Below are 20,069 nucleotides of genomic sequence, written 5' to 3'. Positions count from 1 at the left end.
TTTATTTCATGGACGTAGGGAGTATTGTTTATTTGTTGAGTAGAAAAAGGGCACGACTTTTAAGAAAAAATGATTTATTTGTTAATGAAATAGTTACTAAAAATGAGTGGAACACGAATTAGTGGATGAACCAAAATAGAAATTAGGACAAGAATTAGTGGACTGAGGGAGTAGTATAATATACTCATTTACACAATTATCCTTAAAAGTAAGGGTAATTGGTGTATAAATACATGAACTTTACTCACTTTTTGGTATTTAACATGAACTTTAAATCCTAGTTATAAATACATGAACTTTACTCATTTTTAATATCTAACATAAACTTTAAAACATAGCAATAAATACATGAAATTTAAACTTATTAAATTGTTTACACGTTTTTCATTTTTCTCAAATTAAAGTTAACTTGGAAAGCTTGAATCTTAATGTGGATAATTCGGCTCTGAGATATGACGTCGTTGTTTTTTGTTAGAGGAAAATAACTCAAAACTAAAATATGAAAGTGAACGATAAAAATTTGTCTACAAATTTCACAAACTCATAAGCAAATTTCGTCTTTAAGATTTGGGGATTTCAAAAAGCCAATTTTATCATTCAAAAAGCCAAATTCAGAATTTCGAAATATAAAAAATGGATCAAAAATTGAACGGTGAATATTATTTTTTATAGCGAGAAATTGTCCTTGTCAAAATTCGGGCATTCCAAATCAGCTTTAATTTGAAAAAAAAACTAGTCAAAAATTTAATAAGTTTAAAGTTCATGTATTTATAACTATATTTTAAAGTTCATGTTAAATACCAAAATAAAATAAAGTTCACGTATTTATAATTAGGATTAAAGTTCATGTTAAATACCAAAAATTGAGTAAAGTTCATGTATTTACCTAAAAGTAAATATGCAATAAGGATATAATAGATTCAATAGGGATATAATAGTAATTTATATTTTATGTCCAATACACTTTTTCTACTAGTGTAGATAAACTTCCACAGTTGCCATATAATTATATTCAGTCATAAAAATCTGTACATTAAAAAGTAGATAATTTTATTTTATTTCTAATTATTCTAAAAATATAACGTTATTTAAAGTCGGACGAAATAATATAGGAGAGTTTTTCTTGGTGATTTACACTAAATAATAACCGTATATATACATATGATATATAGTAATATACGATTGGTATATTTTGTGGTGTAGAGAATCAAAAGGAATAAAGGAAGTGAAAATATAGATATGAAATTGAGAACAAAATCTTACAAGTACACAAGCAAATGGGCAAGTATATATTTTTATTCTTCATTCTCTTTTGAATTTTGACCATCATTGTTTCCGAAAGTAGGATAAGAGCCACAACAAATGGACATGTGAGTTCTTCCTCTCCTCTCTCCCATTCTCGAAAAGTCTGGAATCTTTCCGACCACCTTTTTTTCTCTCCTTTTATCGGGTTCCCCATGTTAATTTATTATAAATATTTATTACGTAGGTCAACTAATTTATATGTGAGTAATTGTTTATGTACATAATTTTGCTTGCTATATATGAATGACAAATTGATCATAGAGAAGAATATGTAGCACAATATGTTCGTCACTTATGACAACCCGAATATTATGTGACGTGGGGTTTAAATTATTTTATTCTACTTTTGATTATATAAACCGGGTGAATCTCGACGAAGACTTGAATTTTCCAACGTGATATTATCCACATTATAAAAGCAAGCAGAGGTCGGCACCGAAATTTCCTAACCCCAGAAGATTTTCGTTCGCCGACGAAAAGAATCACGATCGATTTTATTCGAATACGAGATAAAAATTGAATTTAAATTAAAGTTGGAATAAAATCAAAGTCTTACACTTACAATTTGATCACACGCACATATATAGTATAGTCAAGATAATGATAATTAAAAAATACTTGTAATAATCTAGAGTGTAGAGATGCGATCGCTTGTCCAAGGCTTATTCATGCCTTGTTGAAGTGGTGGAGCAATATCCGCCGCCGCCGCCTTTCGTTTCTGCCTCTCCAAATTTCCATGCCATCCTGTAAACTCTCACTTATTCAAATTAACATTTCAAAATAATAATAATTAATATCTCAAATGATTGGTTAAAAAAAAATTAATATCTGAAATGAAACGAAATTTGTACCTATAGATAAGTCGAGTCCTCGATTTTGGAGTTCTCTATATTCTTGGCACAAGGAACATGTTTCACAACAGCAATGCACGCAGCAATCGGTACAAGGTTGCTCTTCTAGAAAATATTGGCCCCTCAATTTTGATCGATAGAAACACGAGTGTAAACAAGAGCAACCACTCACGCAACATATCATCCAGTATAATGCTCCACTCATTCCACACGCTGTAAATTTTAAAACAAAACATTATAATTAGCTACTTTGATCTAATTGTTTATAATTCGTACATCAATTTTGTGGCTCACATGTTGACCCTCTGTCCACAATTTCTGCAATCCGACCGAATGTCACGCACGGGCAACAGCATGTTAGACAACCTGTAAAGTCACGAAGCCAAAATTTTAAGTTAGGATCGATTACCTAAAATTTATCTAATTATAACTATGCTTTCAAGCTTTCAGTGATAGGATAAATTGATACTAAAATATAAAATTGATCAGTATTTGAAGAAGGGGTTCAAAATTTATCAATACATCAAAATAAATTTATATTTTGCCATATATCCATCTTAACTCAAAGTAAGGGCCTCTAATTAAGAGCACTAAACTATAGAATGAGTACAAAAGCAATTTTTTTTGAATTTATAAGTTAGAAATGGAATGTAAAAAGAATCAAAAGAAAATTTATAAATGGAAATCATAAATTTCCTAGAACAACACAGACACGCATTCACACACAAATAGTATTACATGCGATGATAAATTTCATTATGAATTCATGACCTCTATGAATATGCTCAAATATTTTTTTTGAGCAGTTAATTATAACTCGAAAGCCGAAATCTTTGAGATCAGTTCTCAAACACAAATATGGATTTTTTGCGAGAATTTATGTATGAATTTGTTGGGGCGCTTACAAATGCTAACATCGTCGCAACAATCACAGAGACCAGTCGACCACGGGACAGGAGCGTGATGGCTCAAACTCGAAGCGCTGCGAGGTGGTGGAGCGCCGGTGGCTGGCTCCGCCTCTCTCGAAGGCTCCGGCGGGGCTGACGGCGGCCTATACGACGCACTCATCTTCAATTTCTACTTAGGTAAGGAAAAGGATTACGGCGCTATATATCGGAGAGGATTTGAAGTTTCAAAAGGCAACCGTTCGTAATATTGGCAGTTGGCGGTTCGTTAACTAACCGCTTCTTTCAATTAACCCTCTTTTTTTTTTTAGATAAAAATCCCTCTCTTTTTAAGGTCTAACAAAACATCTCTACAAAAAAAGGTCTAAAAAACATTGATTATATGAAAAATGGAGTATAAGCATGAAATAATTTTGGATATTTATTAATTACAATAAATAAATCGGTGCCATCAATAACAAATGAAGAAGAAAACCGAAAAAAGATTATTATTTCTTGCAACCGCGGAATTCAAACTTGGCGCCGTGATGTTGTGGTATGAAAACTCCAGTTCCGACGTTGGCAGCCGGAGTATACGCCGGCGCCTGCGTTTTGACGGCGTTCCGGCACACCGACCAATCGTAGTAGCTTTTGCCGTGCAATAATCTAGTCTCATCAGTTGTCACATTCGAATCCTTGGATGCTGCTGCATTAGATTTGCACGGCTTGAGTTCGTCGGAGTTGACGTCGTCGATTAATCGAACAATCTGCCGTTCCAGTTCTAGGTAAAATGTGTCGTCTTCATAATCCTCGTACTTACCTCTGCTGCTGTCGGCTTTGGCTTCCATTTTTTCTTCTACTTTTTCGTTTTCTTAGATTTTTTAAATTGCAGTGGTTGTGCAAAATTGTAGGAATACGAGTGTTTGTAGTTGGAAAATGTTTAAATAGCGATGAAATTAATCTGCAGATTAAGAATGTGAATAGTTGTGTTTAATCTTATTTATTACAGGTGGAATAGATGGGATGAATTTTGGAAAAGAGATACATTGAATTTGATATAATATTAATTGTATGTGTGTCTCTGGATTCAAATGATGTACACGAATTGGTGAACGTAACTATGTAATGTTTCTGTAACGTTCATGTTGCATTTAGTGCCTTCATAGGATCTTGAGATATATAGAAAAAAAAAATTATACTCGTATTTGGTTAATCTGAAACTAGGGGTGAAACCTTAGAATCAAGTAGTATTTGAATTTGAATTTCTTACTATGAAATTTATAAATAAGTTGTTTTTGATGATTCAATAAATGTAATTGATAATCTCATCAAGAGATCATAATTCGAATATCATAATACTCTATTTGGTCGAATTATTTGAAATGTAAAAAAGAAAGTAGTAGTTAAATAGCCACTGAGGCTTTGCTCTAGTGGCAAAGTTGAGGCACCCAAAGACTCTCCTTTGTGAAAGGTCGTGGACTCATGGGTTCTATCCCGCCTGCGTGCGGTGATGTTTTCCCACTTTAGGTGGTATTGTATTCCCGCTTGCGTGCGGTATTGTATTGTTTGGTGTTCAGATACCTCTTGTAATTTCAAAAAATAGTAGTTAAATACTCACTCCGTTCTCATAAAATGTATCCAGTCTATTTTTGGTAAGTTTTTTACTCACAATAAAGTGAGACCCTTACTCCACTTATAACACATTCAATTATTATTTTATTAAAATTCGTATCATTTAAAAATGGATATTTTTTATAAGGACGAAGGGAGTAGTATCTTAAAAGAATGGAGAAAAAAGAAAAGGGAAAACTAGAAATAAGTTGTTGATGTTATGCTTTCTTTAGTCTTTTGCTCTGGGTAGAAGAGTGTTCTAACCAAGCCAAATTATATTGCTAATTTTTAAACCTTTTTCGCCTGATTCTTATGTTCAACTTATTAATCCCTCCGTCAACGAAAGAACTTTTTAGGAGGAAGTGACACACATTTTAAGAAAAATATTATTGAGTGTATTGAAAGTGGAGAACAAGTTGTTGAATGTATTGAGAGTGGTGAAAATGTATTATAATTAATATTGAGAGTTGAGAAAAAGTGAAAGTAAGAGTAATTATAAGTGGTGGGGCATAGTCCAAAAATAGGTAGGAAATTTTTTTATGAACGTCCCAATAAGAAAAGATAGGAAGTTCTTTTGTAGACGGATGAAGTATTACAATATTAAAAATAACAAATAATTTGGCTTGATTCTATTAAAATAATCATGTTTGAATATTGTTGTGGCTCTTCATTAGTAAACGTCCAAAAATTTCGGCAGTCACTCTTATCTTCAACTATAAATTGAGAGAGAGAGAGAGAGAGAGCAATCGGAGAATCAGTCATGCAAGGAAGAACAGTCAAACAAGACAATTAATTACGAAATCGCAACGTAGCAAATAATTCTTCAATCACAAAACGTTGAGTTGACCTAGACTGCTTGACACTAGACCATTATGGGAAATTAAAAAATTAGTTTACCTTCACAACTTATTTGCTACGGTTGTGAGACATTTTGAAAGAAAATACAATTAATATTAAGAATGATAACTTATTTTTAGTGTGAAAATTATACTATTCAAGGTTTGAATCGAAATCTTTAAATCATGGTATCTAAAATCCTATGTTACATCGAAATGGTACTGTGGGCGGAGGCCTACAGCCATCGGGGGCGCGAGCAACAGATCCGGTCAGACAGCGTGTAAAATTAGTGGTCATTTTCTAAAATATTACTCTCTTCGTCCAATAATTCAAGACCTAATAGGCAAAACATGGATTTTAAAAAAAAATGTATTTTTATTAGTTGAGTGAAAAAAGAGACCCACAAAATATATTGTTTATTGGTTGAGTGGAGAAAGAGACCCACAAAGTGTATTGTTTATTAATTGAGTGGAGAAAAAATGTATTGTTTATTGAGACCCACCAATTAAAATATGAATACAAACTTACTAAAAATAGATAGGTCTTGAGTTGGTGGATGGAGGGAGTATGATATATTTTTCTTATTATTATCTTATTAGTAAAAATAGCTAGTATTTTCGTCTCATTTTTCTTGTCTCATTTTTCTTTACTGGACGTCCTGTTATTCTTATCTCATTCCCTAAATAGCATAGATGAGCACCTAATCAAAAATTTTAATTTCAGTCCCCAAAAAATGAGGAAATAATTAATGAATTAAAAAACAATCTAGAAATACTCTATTCTGTCACAAAGTATTTGTACTTTACGAGCACCTCCAGTGGCCGGTTGATAGGGGGGTCGACGCGGGGAAGACGTCGCACCGTGCGCTGGAGACCCGTGGCGGTGCGACCATGTTGAAGGAGCGTCTCGGGGTGATGGAAGGATATGTGTTGCGCGTGTGTTACACGCGCGAACACACGCGCGATACTTAAAAAAAATTGAAAATTGCTGGTTTTAAATGGATTTGGCCGTTGCCAATTTTAAATTTTGTGGCACATGACCGTTGCCTTTGCAACGGATAGATAGGTTTTTTTTCCCTATTATCTATATATACTTCCTTTCATTCACTCTCAAATCACTTCAAAAATTATCTCTATCAAAACCTTCTCCATCAAATTCACTCTACACAAAATGTCTTTTTCATAATCATCATCTCCATCAAGTGGCGGTGACGAGGAACGTGTTCAACAATTCGACCAACTCCTTCAACAATTTGATACTATTGGTGAACCGGAGTCGGAGCAACTCCGCCATCGAAGAAGGCTGACAAAAAAGGCATACATTCGTCGGGATCGTGAAGTCGGAGCACAACGGTTGTACGAGGATTATTTTGCAGAAAATCCGGTCTACACCGACTCTATTTTCAGACGCCGATTCACTTTGCGGCGTCCATTATTTTTACGCATCGTCAATGTGGTGCAGTCCGATCCGTACTTCCAACAACGTGCGAATGCACTTAGGAGACCCGGCTTCACACCGTTGCAGAAATGCACGATTGTCATTCGTATGCTAGCAAATGATGGGGCAGCTGACCAGCACAACGAGTATCAAGGGATTGCGGAGTCTACTTCGTTGGAGTGCTTGCGCCGATTCTGTCGAGTGGTCATCCAACTCTTTGGCACAACATACTTGAGGAGACCGACCCCTGCCAACTGCCAAAGGCTCATAGCAATGCACGAGGAGAAACACGGCTTCCCGGGAATACTAGGAAGTTTTGATTGCATGCACTGGGCATGGAAGAATTGTCCAACGGCATGGCAAGGAGCATATACTCGAGGTGATCAGGGGGAGCCGACAATAATCCTCGAAGCCGTCGCATTACAGGATCTATGGATCTGGCACGCTTTCTTTGGGACTCCTGGTGCAAACAACAACAATAACGTGCTCAACTCTTTGACGTTGTTTAACGATCAACTCGAAGGAAGGGCTCCACCGGTCATGTTTCAAGTCACTATTATAAGAGGTACTACTTGATCGACGACATCTACCCCAATTGGCCTGTTTTCGGGAAGAGTCCCACACATCCGACAAACGAGAAGAGCAAGAGATTCAACGTGATGCAAGAAGCTGCTCGCAAGGATATCGAACGAGCTTTCGGCGTTCTTCAAGCTCAGTGGGCAATCATCAAAGGACCAGCGCGTCTTTGGAGCAAGGCGGAGTTGAGCGATATCATGTTCACATGCATCATTTTGCACAATATGATCGTCCAAGACGAAGGCGAGCAGGCTACAAAATGGGCAGAAGAGGGCAATGACGAAGCTTCGAGTAGCTCTGTCGCAGCTCGTCCTCGCACTGGTGCTTCGGTTGAGTTTCGTGCATATGTGGCACGACAAGCGTCTATGCGAGATGCGAAGATGCATGTCTCACTTGGGATTTGAAGGACCATATTTGATCTCGCTTTGGTTCGATTGAGCCCTGGAAAATTATTGTAATTTTTATTTTTATTATTGTAATGTTTAATTTATTTTCAATGAAAATTAAATATTTAGCATAAAAGTGTTGAAATTGAAATTTTGGTGGAAATGAAAATTTTAACACCAAAAAAAGAACTATGCATTGGAGGGGGAAAGGTGCTTAAGGTGGGAATCACCATTATAACACCAACTTAAGATCTTATAACGATGGCTACTATTCCTTTATTATTTTTCATTTCGTGTTGAATGTTGTATTTATTTTACTACTGTTATACTCCCTCCGTCCCCAAAATAAGTTCCTCTTTGGGGACGACACGGATTTTAAGGAAAAGTGGTAAAGTGTATTGATAGTAGAGAAAAAAATGTTATAATTAGTATTGAGAGTGGTGAAAAGGTGAAAATTGTTACTCCCTCCGTCTGCCAAGATTATGGCAATTTGCTTGGACACGGGATTTAATAAAATTAGTGATGATTTTGATGTTGTGGAGAAAGGGTCCCACCACTTTATGAGATGAGTGGTTGAGATTGAATTTTGAGTGGTTTTTTGTAAATAAAAAGTGTTAGTAAGGATAAAATATTAAAGAGGATGGTGGGACCATTGCCTTAAAAGGAAAGTGACATAATTTTGGTGGACGCCCGATATAGTAATTGTGACATAATCTTGACGGACGGAGGGAGTATAATTAGTATTGAGAATGGTGAAAAAGTGAAAAGTAAGAACAAATAAAGTATTATTAGTGGTGTGGTATTTGTCCAAAAATGAAAAAAAAATAAAATAAAGAGGAACTTATTTGAGGGACGTCACAAAAAGAAAAAAGATGAACTTATTTCAAGGACGAAGGGAGTATATTTTTTTGGGATATTTGTACATTTCAAAATAGACGAACCTAAATATATGCAAAGCAATACGATGCAAGGAATCGTCCAAAAATTTCATGACCCGCACCACACGACGTATATAGAAAAATCATATCATTATTACCATGATTTTGTTTCTAGAATTCAGTAAATTATGTATAGATGGAATTTTCCAAGTGGGACTGAAACAGTTCAACGCGTTTCAGACCCAAAATAGACTCGGTGGTGAAAATTCGGCACTACGAAAACTCAACACAAAATTCAGCAATAACATTTAATTTAAATCAAAACTATCAAATCATTAACACTAAATTACAAAATTCGGAATTTTCGTAGCAAATTTGCATCCAACTAGTTGGAGACGACCAGCAAAGACTATCCTACGCCGCTGCCATTCAACATTGACCCTAACAAACCAACTTTCCCACATACACACTTATATATATATCACAAAATATTTGCAAGTGAAACCACAAGAAAACAAAGAGCAAATCAGTAGCAAAATTCCTCCATGGATTTTCAGTTTGAGGAGTACGAATACGAGGATGATGTTTTCTACAGTGAGCTAAGGAAACAAGTCCTGCAACTCACAGCAGAGGACGATGATGTTGAAGAACAAGTGTACAGAAACAAGAATTCGAACAAGGTGGCAGCACAGAGAGAGGGCCTCGACGACGGCCACCGTCACATTTCACGCGACGGGGGCTATTACGACTGGCCTCCAAATAAAGAGGAGGTCGCTGCACCTGCGTGGGTCATGAATTTGTGGAGAACCGGAAACGGGACTGGCGTTTTCATCCCACAAATTGTGCAGTCAAAGAAAAAGAACAGACCAAGTATGTTTCCTTCTCTGAATTTTGAGAGAAATATTACTTCGTTACATATTTTATGTCTTGTAATAACCAAATTTGCTGTTTTGTGTGGCTGCAGGAAGGAAGAGGAACGAAAGAGGAAGAACATACAAACGCGTGGAGCAAAACTGATGATTAGAACACAGTTAAATGATTCTTTTATTTAAGGATGTGTAAATAAAATCAAAGTCTGCTGATATTGGGAAATACATACCCATATTTTCTTCAAAATAAATGCTAGTTTGAGATCATGCGCTTGTAAAGCTATATCAATATATAATTACTGAAAAATAGAACGATTTCTAGAGTAGTAAACAGATTCTGACAATGATCATTAAGAAAAATCATTAAATTGCAGTGGAAACGATTCTTAGATACAGAAATAAGGTTTTCACTAAGCTGCTGATCAACAACAAGCTAGTCTCACTAGGAAAAGCTTTACTTACATGGTGAGTAGGCAAAGGGGTTGAGCATGTTAGGGCGTTGCTAGCCACGAGTAGGCAAAGGGCTCGAGCATGTTAGGGCGTTGCTAGCCACGACAAACATGAGAAACGAGATCATTCCTTAGGGCGTGCTAGCCACAAAGAGCTCAGAGCCCGGAGCCTTGATCTGTAATCACTGATGGCAAGAAGAGCACGAGCAGCTTGACGGGTTGTTAGTATTCGTTGCAGTTGTTGCAATGTCTGCTGTCTCAGGAGGTCGGCCTGTCAGTGTAAATTCACTGCTGTTAAAACTGTATGATGAGTTGGAACACCAAAAGTTTCTATATTTGGAAAGGACTTACCTGATGAAGGAAATTCTCAAGTGTGGCAAGCTTGCTCATGGCAATGGCCATCTGCCCCATGTAGTCGGCCACGTTGGCAGAGTTACGAGGGGCGAGGGTGTTTGAGGAAAGTGTCTCGACGAGCGATTGTTGCAGAGCTTCCATCCCTTGAGACAAGGCATCCTCAGCCTGTTGGGAAGATTGCTGCAAGTTGCACATCGCCACCAACTGCTGATCTGTTAAAGGCTCGATTTGATTTCCGAGTATCTGAAAATTTTCAAGAAACAATGATGGGAATAGAGTGAGACCCCGACAAATCTATTATTACTACACAAGTACGAAAAAATATGATTGTAGTAAACATTAAATCACCTTGAGAACCTCGGAGCAGCGAAAACCGCCCAACCACATGAAGCACCTCTCAGCAGGAGTCTTCCACATGCCAGAGAGCATGTGAAAGACATCCGATTTTGCACCAACACTCTTGAGCCGGAATATCTCATCATAATGAGACATCACGCCTTCAACAAGAAGACGGAGTTCACTGTCACCCACATGAGAATTTACAGCGGTTCTGAGATCATTAATCAGTCGATGATGTTCATCAAGCCATCTCGCATAATCTATGTCAAATGCCAAAGCCCCTATATATTCATAGTTTTATCAAAAGGAATTGCCATTTGATCAGAAACAGATTTCATATTTAAGGTAGTCAAGCATGTCTCTGAATTTTACTCGATAAAATGATGTTGAAATGAAGGACAGTTTCTTCTTCACTTACCATTTCCACCTAGAGAATTATCTGCATGAAAGCCAGATGCAGCAAACATCCCCTGCATTATTTTGTATTAGCTCAACATATTTGTACGTAGTGAAACTACACATTTTATTTAGGTTTAAGATAACACAAAATTAGCTCAAATACTACGGAGGAAAAGTACCTGCTGCCGTACTTTTTTCAGCTCCTGCTCTAGTTGTGTGAGCTTTAACCGACTATTCTCAAGCTGTTGAACGTAGGCCTAACCAACACCAAAACTACATCTTATTTAAGCATACTAACTTTGTATTGTAACCACGAAACAAATTAATGCATCTAATACCATTTTTTGTCAAATGAACAGATGAAATTTCATAAAACGCTTAGGAGATTCTAAGCTCCTTGAACAGTGTCAATAAAGAGAAACAAAACAAAGCCAAATAATCAAAGCAATAAGATATCTCCAGACAAAAATCAAAGTCATTTTTTTGGAGAATTCTTGAGGTAAAGCAAGCAGCAATTGTTTCCATAGAAGTTTTACAGCTAAGGCATCAACCTGGATAATTAGACACCTTAACTGTTAAAGCTATTTGTGTAGCCATTTCATAAGCATGGAAGGGGATAAGCATGCAAATTTCTTCATAAATATCAATCAACAAAGGTTCAAACAATTTGCAATTACTTTTTTTCTCATTCGGCTCTTCCTCGCCGCTTCACGATTCTGAGCTAGCCTACGCAATGCCTGGATCAAAGGCAACATAAACCAAATAATGTCACTTCTAAAAACATTATACCTGCTGTATAAAACAAGGCAAAAATAGCAAAGGAACGACCTTTTGGTCTCCGATTTTCCCATTCAATTGGTCCATTGAGTCCACACCCATCAATCTTTCATTGTGCACTCCAGGATACTGAAAGTATACAACCAAATCATGAAGTCAGCCAGCTGAAATTAAGGTCAGTTCCTACAAATTTCTACAAAGTGTCCCAAATTTTAACAATTTTCCTCAAAATTAATTCTTGGGGCTAGTGACTCATGAAACATTTATTTTCCAAAACAAGTAGCAAAGCATAACTATATCATTGGAAAAGATAATAACAAAACATAGAATTGGGAAAATGGATGGTTTTTCCAGATCTTTACTGCAAAAGAATAATCTCAAGTTCCAACAAAATGCTATTGTTTCAGTGTGAGCTACATTACTACTAAAACTCAAAAATATCGAGAAACAAGACAAAGTTTAAGCCATCTGCGGTTTTACTTGGCTTCAAATAATTGACCAAACATGGGAAAAAAATCTAAAACTAACTAGAAAAGAATAAACTTTCTCACACTTTGTGGAATCAAGAAACAGGTAGTGAGGAGAAGAGGAAAGAGGGACCTGGTTTTTGTCATCCGTGTCTGTAGAAGTGTCAGTCTGCTGGCTGTGATCCGCCACTACCCCTGAATCACCCCAGTTTTCAAACTGACCATTTCCCATAGCACCACCACCGCCTCCGCCACCACCGCAGAGCCCCACAATTGTCCCCTTGTGTGACATGAACTGGCCTGAGTCAACACCGGTTGCTGATGAAACCATCTCTGCTGAACCCAAACTCTGTAAAAACACAATGCATTCAACTCATCTGCGCACACTCACACACACACACACACAGAATTCGTGTATGGAGCTTGAGTGTTGGAGTTTTGGAAGAAGACGTACGTTGTTGAGCCCACCAAACTGCAAGTTACTAGACACAACAGAAACATTGCTTGCCTTCAAATCATTGTACATGGAACCTATTATAAAAACACAAGGTTAACGTTAGTTACAACAAGTTGTCACACACACACACACACGCACACAGCGGCTTACTTCTGCTTAAGTTAACCGCATCATCATGATGAAACCCATTTCCAGCAGACTGCTCAAGCTCCCCAAGATCCGAAAAGCGTGCCCCATTTCTACCACCTTCTTCACCCCTACACACGCAAAGCCATCCAAAAGCTTTCACCAAACCACACATGCAGTAGCTTTACCAAATAAAATATAAAGAAGCTACATTGAATAAAATCATACATGCAAACACTAAAAAAGCAAGCTTCTATGAGAACCTGAGGTAAAAGGGTGACTGAGAATGGCAATACACGTCAGAGCTGGTGAGAGCAATAGCCTGTGTTACAGCAGACTTGAAGCTATGCATTTCAACTCCACCTCACGCACTCACGGAGTATGCTTCTACGCTCTCAACTCTCAAGCACAACAAGATGCACAATGAAAAGAGTGCAAGAATCAGAAAGGTAGGAGCAGAAGAGAAACGGCTGCCGAAACAAGAGGAAAAAGTTAAAGAAAGAAAATCTTGAGCATATCTTTGGCAGAAATAAGGTTGTTTTTTTATTCAATAGAAAACATGGGTACAAGTACTATCTTTTTCCATTATTTGCATTCTGACCCCTTTTTTCCCTCTCTTTGAGCTCTCTACCCATGCAAACTTCACTCTAAATAGCATATCTACCCTTTATACAAGACTTTTCAACTTTTTTCATTACAAAATTTTACAGAGGAGATATTCAGATTCACGTATTAATATCATAATCAAAATTTGCGAGAATAACATCGGATTTGCCGTAACTAGAGTCAATTACAATTTTACATGGGGAAGTGAATGAAATTAAGATGATGGGATGGTGATGAGATAGAGGATAAGACCATTGAAAAAAAGCAGATCAAAGTAGGAATAAAATTAAATTTTGTTAGGAGAAGAAATAAATGAGAATTAATTATGGAGGGCTTTGCTTGGAAGTAACAACCTGCAGTGGTGCAGGGACGTCTGCAGGTGCTGGATATATTGTACGGGCCCCAGTTTCTGCCACCGCAGCCCGTATGTGTCGCTGCTTTTCATACGGCCGCGCCACCGCCTCTGCTGGCGGAGCAGCCCTAGGATTCCCTCCTACTCCGTCAAACTCAGCTGCTTTTGTGCGGGAACTTCATAATAATCGCAATCCTATAATTAATCCACCTTTTCAGATGATTACTCAGAATTAAATCATTTTTAAAATTAAATTGCTTTGAGATTAATTTTAATGGAGATAGAAAGTCAAAACTCATTAACTAAAATTAATTTTAAGTTGTACTGTTACAAAATTAAGTAAGATGTGCAATCAACTCAACTCAACAAAGCAATATACCATTAGATTTCCTCTACTAAACTCGTAGATTCTTTGTATGAAAGGTCTTGAGTTCAATTCTGCCTGTGTGTGGTCAAGTTTTTTCACTTTAGGAGGCATTGTATTTTCATTTGTGTGCGGTGTAGTTTTTTCACAGTTGTGTGGTGTTGAAGTCTCGTCTGCGTGCAGGTTGCATAATTGATTGGTGTTGAGGTGGGTGTTGTATTCTCGCATGCGTCTCACAGTTGTGTGGTGTTGAGGTCTCGCCTGCGTGCGGGTTGCATAATTGATTGGTGTTGAGGTGGGTGTTGTATTCTCGCCTGCGTCTCACAGTTGTGTGGTGTTGAGGTTCCCGCCTGCGTGCTGGTTGCATAATTGCTTATATTCAGATATCTCTTGTAATTCATAAAAAAAAAAAAGAAAAAAAAATTAGACTAGAGAGACTGAAATCCTTCAGATACCTCTTATAATTCTTAATTAAAAAAAAAAGATTAGACTAAAGGGACTGAAATCCCGTGAGAATGCTATGCTTTGTGATAAATAGGAATAACAAATAAATTAATGTAAGACATAAATAATAGTATGCAGTTAATATAATAAAATTTATTCATCTTCAAATTCGAATTTAGGTGAGAATAATTATTTGTGCATTATATTTACTAGTGTACCTCCTGCGCGATGCGCGGCGATTGAGATTTTAGACTCACTTAAGTTATCCATATTCCTTATAATTATTAATATAAATTTATAAATTTAAATTTGATACAAAATTTATTATTTGCAAAGTGATGTAATCTTTTAATATAACCAATGTAATTTATATAAAAATATAACATGTTTCCATATATATATATATATATATATATATATATATATTAATTATATAGGGAGTTGCTATAATTATTCAAATAAGATTTATAATATAAAATAAGTTGACTTTGAATTCACGATGTAACATTACAACTTAAAAAAAATTGCAACCTATGAGATTCTAACCTTGGACCAAAAACTCATTCAGCAAAAGCTATGATTCACGAAAGATCTTGACAAAGATGAAAATAGTTGGTATTAAACATATCGATCTCTGACAAAAAAATTAGTGAAATCTAGATAATTTTTAAATATTAATAATCAAAAGATATATAAATTTATTTTAATATCCATCAAAATGATTGTGATGGTTTTTATTAAAAAGCACGCCTTAAAAGTAAAAATGTTTAATTTAAAACCCAGCAATAACGCTAAAGAAATTTAATGGTTAATCAGAAGGATTAGTTGCAAAATAAATTATGAATCGAGTGACCTTTATTTTCAACTCATGTATTTATATAATTATTTGGCAATTTCTCTCTCAATTTTAATATTTCCTAATAAATACCAATTTTTTGAAATATATACAACTGGGGCTTTCCAACACAAAATTGAAATAAGAGTTTGGGAAACTAATTAAAAATAATTAATATCCAATTATTAGTTGGATGAGATTATTGAATTATCATTTCATAATAATTACATATTGTCCAATTAATAAATTTTAATACTATAGAATTAAAAGAAAGTAGAAAATTATTAAAGTTTAAAAATACAATTTATAATTTCAAATAGAACAACAGCTTGATTATGTAATTAAAAGAAAACTAAATAGATACAATAAACATGCAAAATTTTCGGCAGTTTTAAAGAAATTAAATAAAGTAACTGATTTTGGCAGTTTAATTTAATAGTGGATATTTTTTTTTCCAATTCCAATTATATCCTTGCAATTGAACTTATTTACATTTACTTTGCTTTTTATATATACTAGTATATCTCCCGCGCTATGCACGGTGATTGTGATTTTAGACTCTTATAAATTAAGTATGTATTTTATATTTTTTCGTCCATAAAAAATAGTCCTAAAAAGAGACGATACAAATTTTAATAAAAGTGGTTAGTGTATTGTGAGTAAAGAAATGATCACACTTAAAAAGTAGTAATATAAATAATGATAATTAATTATATTGTGAATGAAGAAAAAGTTCCATCATGTGTAAAGTTTTCAAAAATATAATGAGACTAATTTTTGTGGACGTCCTTAAATTACAAAAATAGACTGTTTTTGTGGGCGGAGGGAGTAATTATTAATATAACCTAAAAAAATTAAAATTTAATATCAAATTTATTATTTTCAAACTTATCTAATATTTTAATATAATAACAAAATTAGCAACAAAATATTAAATTTTAGTTTTATTACTATAAAATGTAATATAAAAATAAAAAATATTGAGAATAAAGTACACATTAATATTATTAATTTTAACAAATATTATTCAATAAGTATAATTTTAGAAGTTTTCATAGGATTCATACATGATCTTTTCTATTTTGCTTTGAACTTCATATTCTAATATATTGTGATAAGCTAATAGTTTAATAATTAATAACTAACCATGTCCCCAAGGGGACACCAAGCGGTGCGACCTCTTGTCTGTGAACAGTGAGATCTCGGGTTCAAACCCCACTGCTCCCCCTCTCCAACTCCCCAAGTCAAAAAAAAAAAAAATTAATAACTAACCATCGTCATTATGAAACCTAATTTCTAGTAAATATTATTTTATTCTATCAATAATTTTTTTTTGCAGAAATAAAAGAGTCAATTAAATTTTTATACATAAATAAAAGTTCAATTATTTAACATTATTTTTAAAAAGAGTCAATTATATTAATATTGTTAATATTAAATTTGTTGAGTATGTTTAGAGATATAATAATAAATTTTGTAATTAAAACTTAAAAAAATGGCTGCCTTGAAGACAAAATTTAATTAAAAAAACTTATATATTTTAATTAAGTTATATCATCAAGAACAATAAAAAAGAAAAACAATAAGTTATACCATTAAGAAAGACAAAATAAAGTAATGATGCGAAATTTTTGGAAAACGGAATCAGCGAAATTTTTGGAGAATGGAATCAAGTCACGGTTGCTTTATAATTTCCTAAAAAAACAGTTGTTTATAATTTTTCACTCCAATTCCAATTATATCCCTGCAATTAAACTTATTTACATTTACTTTGCTTTTTATATATATAAAGATAAAAATTTATTCATCATTCTCATTCCACGTTATTAATTCGAATAAATATGATTCATAAGATTTAAATATCTAACCATCCAAATTTATTCGTATTTCTCATGTAATTTTTTTTTAACTAAAAGATAGCATTTTCAATGTGTCCTTTCTCTCTATTAAAGTAAGTTAAAGTTTAGGATTAATTGTTATATCAAATTCTAATTTTTAAAATAAATTTAAAAATTTGAATTAGGAGAGTACTACATTAACTTTCAATTTATTTAGTTTTACACATAAAATAAAACTATCCCCAAGTCCACACTGAATTGACAAAAAAAAATTAACTTTGAGTGTAAAGTTATTAACAATGTTGTAAAACTATCCCCAAGTCCACACTGAATTAATAAAGCTATTAACAATGTTGTTTAAGAGTGTAAATTCGGGTACTCCGCGGGACAAAATCATCCGAATACCTGCAACGGATACCCGCTGCGGGTATGAGGGCACCCTCATTTTCCGCAAATTCTTGATTATTTTTAATTTTGCGGGTTTTGTTTGTCCCGCTGAAGGGTATTTTGTCCCACCGGAGGATATTTTATCCCGCAATGGCGAATACCCTCTTTACCCGCGGATATTTTGTCCCCCATTTTAGAAAATCCTTTTTATTTCATCGATTATCCATAAAACCTATGATGAAGAGATAATAAATTAATTATTAATTACGTGCGGGTATGCGGGTACCTGCGGATACCCCGAGGGTACCCGATACTCGCAATTTTTGGAAAAGCAATACCCGCACCCGACCCTTTTCCTTAATTTTGCGGGTATCGAGTACCTGATATCCGTGCGGGTATCAGGGCGGGTGAGAGTATACCCGATACCCGCAACCCGAATTTACACCCCTAATTGTTATTTACCATATATACATTGCATTGCCTCTACAGCATAAAAATGGCGGCAGGTACAAGGATTTCGACACAACTGCCAATTACAGTTCCTCCGCCTTAATTTCTTCACCTAACAGTCGTCTCTTCCAACGTCGATGAGAACAAAAAGCTCGGTTCCGGGGTAGGGGAGTGAAACTAATTTGTTGTTGCACTATTTTTTATTTTATCAAACTAATTTCGATTTTAGGATAATTTTATTTCATATGTAAAAATAAAATAAAATAAAATAAAAGTTAATGTATTTTTGTTTAAATTTATGTTTATGTTTAAAACTAACCCTAAACTTTATTATGGGTGCAGCTGACAAATTGGTTATTATACAGAAATATTGTAAATATTGTATCTTGAAGTTTATTCAGTAACTTCATGCAACAAAAGTAGATAGAAAAGATGGTGGGAGTCTTTAAGGATTTGTATATTTTGACCAGATTTAGTCAATGATACGTGGAATATTTGAAAGTTGCAAAATGGAAATATAAATACTGTTGTGCTTTAGATACTCTTCTACAATCATCAATAAATTATCTGGACCACAAAAAAGGATACAATAGTGAAAATTAAGTTTTTTTTAGATATCTGTTTTAATTCCCTATTAATGAAAATTAAAATGCTAATTGGAATTATACTCATTTTAATCTAATAAGCAGTTCGAGTGTTTGTTAGAATAATGCTTTCACTGTCCCATTAAAAATGACATGTATTTCATTTTGGATCATCTATTATAAGTGGTTTGTTTTTATAAATGAAAAAATTTAACCCTTAAAAAGTGTAGGCCCTACCACTTTTAGCCAATTTATACAATTTTCTTAAATTTTGAGTCACTTATAATGGGACAACTAGTTGTGCCCCCGCACTATGCGCGGAATCATACATATTATTTCTTAAAGCACTCTCTCGTGTAATCGGTTGCACCGTGCAATTGATTTCTGAATGACACTATTTCAACATAGAAATGTCACTTGGAGATCTTCAAGTGTCATTTGTATGTTAAAGTAGTGTCATTCGAAAATGGTATCATTTTTCGAATGAAGTAGTGTCATTTTGAAAATCAGTTGTACGGTGCAACCGATTACACATGAGTATTTGTATTATTTCTTCCAATCATACATATTATTTCTTCTGTTTTAATAAAAAAAAATTGAAAAATGAAAAATTATCACATAACAAACATCCTTACTCAACTTATCATTCATATTAAATGTTATTATGGCCCAACAAATAATTATCTTTCTTTTCACTTAAAAAAATATTTTTATTTTCTCTACAACTTTTTCGACAAAAATACCTTCAAAAAAACATATTTTCTCACTCATATTTTACTATAAACTATTAGTTTCTTAGCATCCGTGCTCAATCTTTGTGACCTATTAAATTGGGACGAATGAAGTATTTTTTATATATAAATTTAAAAATAATTTAATTTTTATTATAACTTAATATTTATAATTTGTATTTAGTCACATTTACAATATATCTTTTATGATAATTTAATTTTCATGAAAAATAATTATATTTTTTGAGGAATAATTATAAATCTTATATAGAGAATAATAAATTTGGTTGCATACGTACAAATTTCAATGAAAAACCATTATTCGACTTTTTCATTCTATATTTATGTCGTGTGTGTTATTGGAAAAGGTATATAAATATTCTTTATGCACACATATTTTTTTATTATAAGAAAAAAATCATATTATTTAGTTGATTTCATATTTGTTAATCATATAACAAAAATATGACACATTA

At 34.1% G+C, this 20,069-nt stretch overlaps 4 protein-coding genes across 6 annotated transcripts; 2 read left to right on the top strand and 2 right to left on the bottom strand.

Annotated features, from left to right (window-relative positions):
• Positions 1-1,821: 1,821 nt before the first annotated feature.
• On the bottom strand, positions 1,822-4,481 carry LOC130986369 (protein PLANT CADMIUM RESISTANCE 11-like). The gene is made up of 4 exons (XM_057909766.1): positions 3,062-4,481; positions 2,451-2,522; positions 2,157-2,369; positions 1,822-2,049 (listed from the first exon to the last, which is right to left on the bottom strand). The coding sequence occupies exons 1-4, from the start codon at positions 3,222-3,224 to the stop codon at positions 1,934-1,936; spliced, it is 564 nt and encodes a 187-aa protein (XP_057765749.1). The 5' UTR covers positions 3,225-4,481; the 3' UTR covers positions 1,822-1,933.
• A 2,552-nt stretch (positions 4,482-7,033) lies between these two features.
• Positions 7,034-7,905, top strand: LOC131025567 (uncharacterized). The gene is made up of 2 exons (XM_057955366.1): positions 7,034-7,365; positions 7,449-7,905. The coding sequence occupies exons 1-2, from the start codon at positions 7,034-7,036 to the stop codon at positions 7,903-7,905; spliced, it is 789 nt and encodes a 262-aa protein (XP_057811349.1).
• Positions 7,906-9,030: 1,125 nt separating this feature from the next.
• LOC130986379 (uncharacterized) lies at positions 9,031-9,901 on the top strand. Its single transcript, XM_057909786.1, has 2 exons — positions 9,031-9,635; positions 9,730-9,901. Exons 1-2 carry the CDS (start codon positions 9,311-9,313, stop codon positions 9,780-9,782), a joined length of 378 nt encoding a protein of 125 aa, XP_057765769.1. The 5' UTR covers positions 9,031-9,310; the 3' UTR covers positions 9,783-9,901.
• Positions 9,902-9,984: 83 nt separating this feature from the next.
• Positions 9,985-14,211, bottom strand: LOC130986342 (transcription factor HBP-1b(c38)-like). 3 transcript variants are annotated; one of them, XM_057909734.1, is made up of 12 exons: positions 13,962-14,211; positions 13,266-13,472; positions 13,027-13,133; positions 12,874-12,950; positions 12,553-12,768; positions 12,004-12,081; positions 11,853-11,912; positions 11,355-11,432; positions 11,195-11,246; positions 10,786-11,057; positions 10,435-10,680; positions 9,985-10,354 (listed from the first exon to the last, which is right to left on the bottom strand). In XM_057909734.1, exons 2-12 carry the CDS (start codon positions 13,352-13,354, stop codon positions 10,208-10,210), a joined length of 1,422 nt encoding a protein of 473 aa, XP_057765717.1. In that variant the 5' UTR covers positions 13,355-13,472; positions 13,962-14,211; the 3' UTR covers positions 9,985-10,207. The 3 variants fall into 3 exon arrangements, with proteins under 3 accessions (XP_057765717.1, XP_057765719.1, XP_057765718.1); XM_057909736.1 differs by having other exon boundaries at positions 13,266-13,403; XM_057909735.1 differs by having other exon boundaries at positions 13,266-14,211.
• Between the last annotated feature and the right edge of the window lie 5,858 nt (positions 14,212-20,069).

This window comes from Salvia miltiorrhiza, chromosome 5 (assembly GCF_028751815.1).
Source record: "Salvia miltiorrhiza cultivar Shanhuang (shh) chromosome 5, IMPLAD_Smil_shh, whole genome shotgun sequence".
Lineage (NCBI taxonomy): Eukaryota > Viridiplantae > Streptophyta > Magnoliopsida > Lamiales > Lamiaceae > Salvia > Salvia miltiorrhiza.
This window is presented reverse-complemented; position numbering and strand designations above follow the sequence as displayed.

Bases quoted from the DNA above. Each gene is read 5' to 3' on its own strand.
- LOC130986369 (XM_057909766.1), bottom strand. From the start codon at position 3,224: ATGAGTGCGTCGTATAGGCCGCCGTCAGCCCCGCCGGAGCCTTCGAGA. The intron at 2,523-3,061 runs GTAAGCGCCCCA...GTGACTTTACAG, and splicing joins TTGCGACGATGTTAGCATTT to GTTGTCTAACATGCTGTTGC. The intron at 2,370-2,450 runs GTGAGCCACAAA...TAAAATTTACAG, and splicing joins TGTGGACAGAGGGTCAACAT to CGTGTGGAATGAGTGGAGCA.
- LOC131025567 (XM_057955366.1), top strand. From the start codon at position 7,034: ATGCTAGCAAATGATGGGGCAGCTGACCAGCACAACGAGTATCAAGGG. The intron at 7,366-7,448 runs GCACGCTTTCTT...ATCAACTCGAAG, and splicing joins TTACAGGATCTATGGATCTG to GAAGGGCTCCACCGGTCATG.
- LOC130986379 (XM_057909786.1), top strand. From the start codon at position 9,311: ATGGATTTTCAGTTTGAGGAGTACGAATACGAGGATGATGTTTTCTAC. The intron at 9,636-9,729 runs GTATGTTTCCTT...GTGTGGCTGCAG, and splicing joins AAAGAAAAAGAACAGACCAA to GAAGGAAGAGGAACGAAAGA.
- LOC130986342 (XM_057909735.1), bottom strand. From the start codon at position 13,354: ATGCATAGCTTCAAGTCTGCTGTAACACAGGCTATTGCTCTCACCAGC. The intron at 12,951-13,026 runs GTAAGCCGCTGT...TTTTTATAATAG, and splicing joins TGCGGTTAACTTAAGCAGAA to GTTCCATGTACAATGATTTG. The intron at 11,433-11,852 runs GTAATTGCAAAT...GGTGTTGGTTAG, and splicing joins AGAGCCGAATGAGAAAAAAA to GCCTACGTTCAACAGCTTGA.